Here is a 4,159-nt window from a genome sequence, read left to right as displayed (position 1 = left end):
AGCACCTCCACCTCCACTTTGCAGTGCCCTACCAGCCCACCCCCGTCCCTCGCCTCTACTAGCARAGTGTAGCTCCTCGTTTCTTCGAAGTCCAGGGCCTCCTTCAGCGTGATCATCCCCGTCTCTGCATGTARACCGAAKTGCCGAAGCACCTTGGCTGTCGCCTTGTTGAAGCTGTAGGTGATATAGGCGTTGGTGCCGTCGTCGCTGTCAGAGGCGGAGACTTGCAGCACGGAGGCTCCCAGCGGTGCATCCTCGAACAGACTCGCCTGGTAGCGGTCCTGCGCGAAAACGGGCGCGTTGTCGTTGGCGTCGGTGACGTTAATCCAGACTTGGGCGGTGCCGCTGCGRCGCGGCTCGCCGCCATCCACCGCCGTCAGGACAAGCTGAAGCCTCTGCTCGCTCTCGCGGTCCAGCGCACGGCGCAGCACGAGCTCGGCGAACTTCTTGCCGTCCTGGTTCTCTTTCACTTCCACTACGAAGTACGCGTTGTCTTCCAGCTCGTAGCCCTGAAGAGAGTTTTGACCCACGTCCGGATCAATGGCATTTCCCAAGTGAAACCGGGCTCCTGGAGAAGTAAACTCGTTGATCTCTAAGTGGATGTTCTCTTGCAGGAAGCGCGGCGCGTTGTCGTTGATGTCCTGGATATCCACGTCGACGTGGAAAACATTGAGCGGGTTCTGTACGACCGCCTCGAGACTGACCGAGCAGGACCCCGAGTCGCCGCACATCTCCTCGCGGTCCAGGCGCTCGTTCACGTACAGGTGCCCCGTGTCCGCGCTCACCGAGAAGTATTTCAGCTGCCTTCCTGCCGCCGAGACCAGCCGCAGCTGCCGTCGGGGCAGATCTGCCGGGTTTAGTCCCAGGTCYCGCGCCAGCGGCCCCACCACGGAACCTCTGCCCGTTTCCTCGGGAATYGCATAGCGCAGCCGCTCCGGCGCCGCCCGGCAGCCCCAGGAGAGCAGCCAAACGCACAGCAGCCCTGCAAGGGTTCCCATCGAGCGCCTCTGCCTCTCCTTCTGCAGTATTCCGAAATGTATTCCGTCCTTCCGCCTCTGTTGTTCGAGTGCAAAATACCCTAGGGCAGCATGAGAATGTTTGGGCAGGGAACAAATACCGGGACTACGAAGGGAGGTTCCCCTCCTCTGCCTCCAGCTGCTCGGTCCTCCTCTCCYTCTCAGTGGCTTTTTCTCCCCGTGCCAGTGCTGCCCGCCCAGCGCTGTGCGAGCGAGCAGCCGCGGAAGGTTGAGACAGCGCCGGCTCCGGCTGCGGCACCGCTCCGCGTTGGGCAACAGCGGCACCCGGAGTCTCCGCGCCGCCACTGCAGTCGCACTGACATCGGGGGGATGTGAAACGGCGCCCTCGGCTACCTCGGGCGCGATGGAGACATGCTGCTTTCTGAATATGAAGTTCGCCCCTGTCTTTCGCAACATTTCCCCTCCACTGGGAATGGGAGGTCAACTCACTTGAGCCATAAAAAAAGTCTTGATGAACAACATATAAGGTAGGTGTGAAGGAGCACACCGGCGCACAGACAAGTACAGGTAAGTTTAGGCAAATGCATGGTACCGAATATATAGACTAAGTCTGAATATTCGCCAATTAGTGGGAGTGGAATTCCCCTGGTCWTTTATTTTTAGGAGATCTGGCAAGAGGGAGAATTCTTCAGTGGATGAGCTACTGTAACAAAGGAACATCAAATCCACTATGTGCACACATTTCTTTCAGGTGGTTCTCTGTTAAACTCTGATACTGTATATATGCTTTACAGTGATARAAAGTCTGTATTTTGGGAGAACGCGGTAAGTTATTTTTGTCTAAAATAGCTGGATCAGGATATGCTGCAGTAGTACAAACTATGAAAGTATGAACAAGTTTTGGCTATAAAGGAGAGAACACATYCCTTTTGGAAGCCGTACAATATTGTGTCTCTAGTAAATAGGCTAAGAAAAAAAATATAACATAGATAAGCAACAAAAATCTATCCATGTATTTCYTATTCCCAAGGTATCCAGTTTCCAATGCCTTATTCCATGAATCACTCTCTCTGGTAGCAGCCGATTTAGGTAATGTAAATCCACTAAAACCACCAAAAAACAAATACAGTAAGGAACTTGCAGAAACAAAGATGAAGTAACTCCCAAGCCTAGGAAAGCTTCTAAGAAAGGCAACAGCTTGAGTAAGGAGCAGTTTAAACGGACATAATCACAGAACTAAATTTTACATCAAGAAACCAGAGAACATACAAGCARCTGGGTGGACTGAAGAATGGAAAGTACAAATGACATTCAAATATCATTGATCACCTCAGCACTGTAAAGACGGATGCATGCATGGCACCATGACAGTATCTGTATAGGGAAGCAACTGTTCATAAGAACTCCGGGAGTTCGGACCATCAATTACAAATAACCACACAAAAACACACAAGTAGCCCCAGAAATGATATCTAATGGAAAGTGAGGTAGATGCATTGCAATTCNTATTCCCAAGGTATCCAGTTTCCAATGCCTTATTCCATGAATCACTCTCTCTGGTAGCAGCCGATTTAGGTAATGTAAATCCACTAAAACCACCAAAAAACAAATACAGTAAGGAACTTGCAGAAACAAAGATGAAGTAACTCCCAAGCCTAGGAAAGCTTCTAAGAAAGGCAACAGCTTGAGTAAGGAGCAGTTTAAACGGACATAATCACAGAACTAAATTTTACATCAAGAAACCAGAGAACATACAAGCARCTGGGTGGACTGAAGAATGGAAAGTACAAATGACATTCAAATATCATTGATCACCTCAGCACTGTAAAGACGGATGCATGCATGGCACCATGACAGTATCTGTATAGGGAAGCAACTGTTCATAAGAACTCCGGGAGTTCGGACCATCAATTACAAATAACCACACAAAAACACACAAGTAGCCCCAGAAATGATATCTAATGGAAAGTGAGGTAGATGCATTGCAATTCTCCTGCACCGTCACAGTGTGCGCTGCCTCCAGAAAGAGACATAGCCATCGATTCACGTCCTACAACAGCTTGAAGATGTGCCAGAGGAGAAACTGCATTCAAGCACTGTTGGACACATCAACACTGTAAACCTGAAGATMCCAGCATGACTGGGACATGACAATATTTCTACAGAGAAGAAAAGTCAGTGACTCTGGACCATCAAACAAAAATAAAATAAAGAAATCATTCTGTTCTCTTACAATGATTCCAAGTCCTCCACATGTTATTTAGAACGATGCACCATTGTGCTTTCTCACACTGCACCCATACTTTCAAGACTCTAGAATAGACYGCCACCTCTAAACATACCGTTTATCCCCACTTACAGGGCATTGGAGTTCGTTGGTAAGAGCACATCCTGATTTGCTTCTTAAGTCTAGTGTTGCCGGAGCCACATTCACGTCCATTATGCTACTTGAAATTTAGCAAGAASTCGTTTATTTCTTTTAGTCTCTTATTGAATCAACAGCATGACACATACTGTTCTCTCAAAGTGGGAATCTGAGAAGGCAACCAGAAGACACAGACACATGTAGGAACTGTTTCCCAAGCGAGTTAGAAGTACCTCCAATTTGCAAAATGGATACTGCATTCCAGCACTAGCCCASCCTTTTGCCACTGTATTCACAGAATGAACAAAGCTTTATAATGATCCAAGCTGTACATTATCCCCGTTGTCCACCCCTCCGTCCTGCAGCTGGTGCTCTTCTGTGGATCCTAGACACGACCCTAGGGAGGAAAATATAAGAAGCCTTCTTCCGCATCAGCAAAGAAATTCAGCTCTGCTTTTTGTAAACAAAGTTTCACATCGTTCTCTGTGAAGGGACAGAAACTCACTCATCACTGAGGTCTGACTCAACAACAGATGCTAATTTTCTACCACAGGCGGATGAAGACACTCAAGAGGGTCACGTATCCTTACAGAGAAAATCTCTACACAGATTCGAACTATGCCTAAATGCCTGCACTCCTATGCCACACTATCCCACACTGACTTCATCCGTTTTAAAAAGCGTCCAAACAAAAGGGCGTGCTCTAGGAGGAGAGTGATAACATCACTGAACGATTCACACTCCTTAGGAAGCAATACAAATAATGAGCGCTCACAAAGAAAAGACATCCAAAAGCACATTTACATTTCTGAGAGTG

The 4,159-nt window shown here is 48.2% G+C and overlaps 1 protein-coding gene across 1 annotated transcript in view; it reads right to left on the bottom strand.

Moving 5' to 3' along the window:
- Window positions 1–4,159, bottom strand: part of LOC112951730 (protocadherin gamma-B2-like) — a 14,031-nt gene that overhangs the window by 1,651 nt on the left and 8,221 nt on the right. Inside the window, exon 4 of the mRNA XM_026044490.1 lies at window positions 33–1,078. Coding sequence (XP_025900275.1) covers window positions 33–1,078 — 1,046 coding nt within the window. The remainder of the gene's footprint in view (window positions 1–32; window positions 1,079–4,159) is intronic.

Source organism: Nothoprocta perdicaria, unplaced genomic scaffold (assembly GCF_003342845.1).
Source record: "Nothoprocta perdicaria isolate Ctin4 unplaced genomic scaffold, notPer1 scaffold_369, whole genome shotgun sequence".
Lineage (NCBI taxonomy): Eukaryota > Metazoa > Chordata > Aves > Tinamiformes > Tinamidae > Nothoprocta > Nothoprocta perdicaria.
This window is presented reverse-complemented; position numbering and strand designations above follow the sequence as displayed.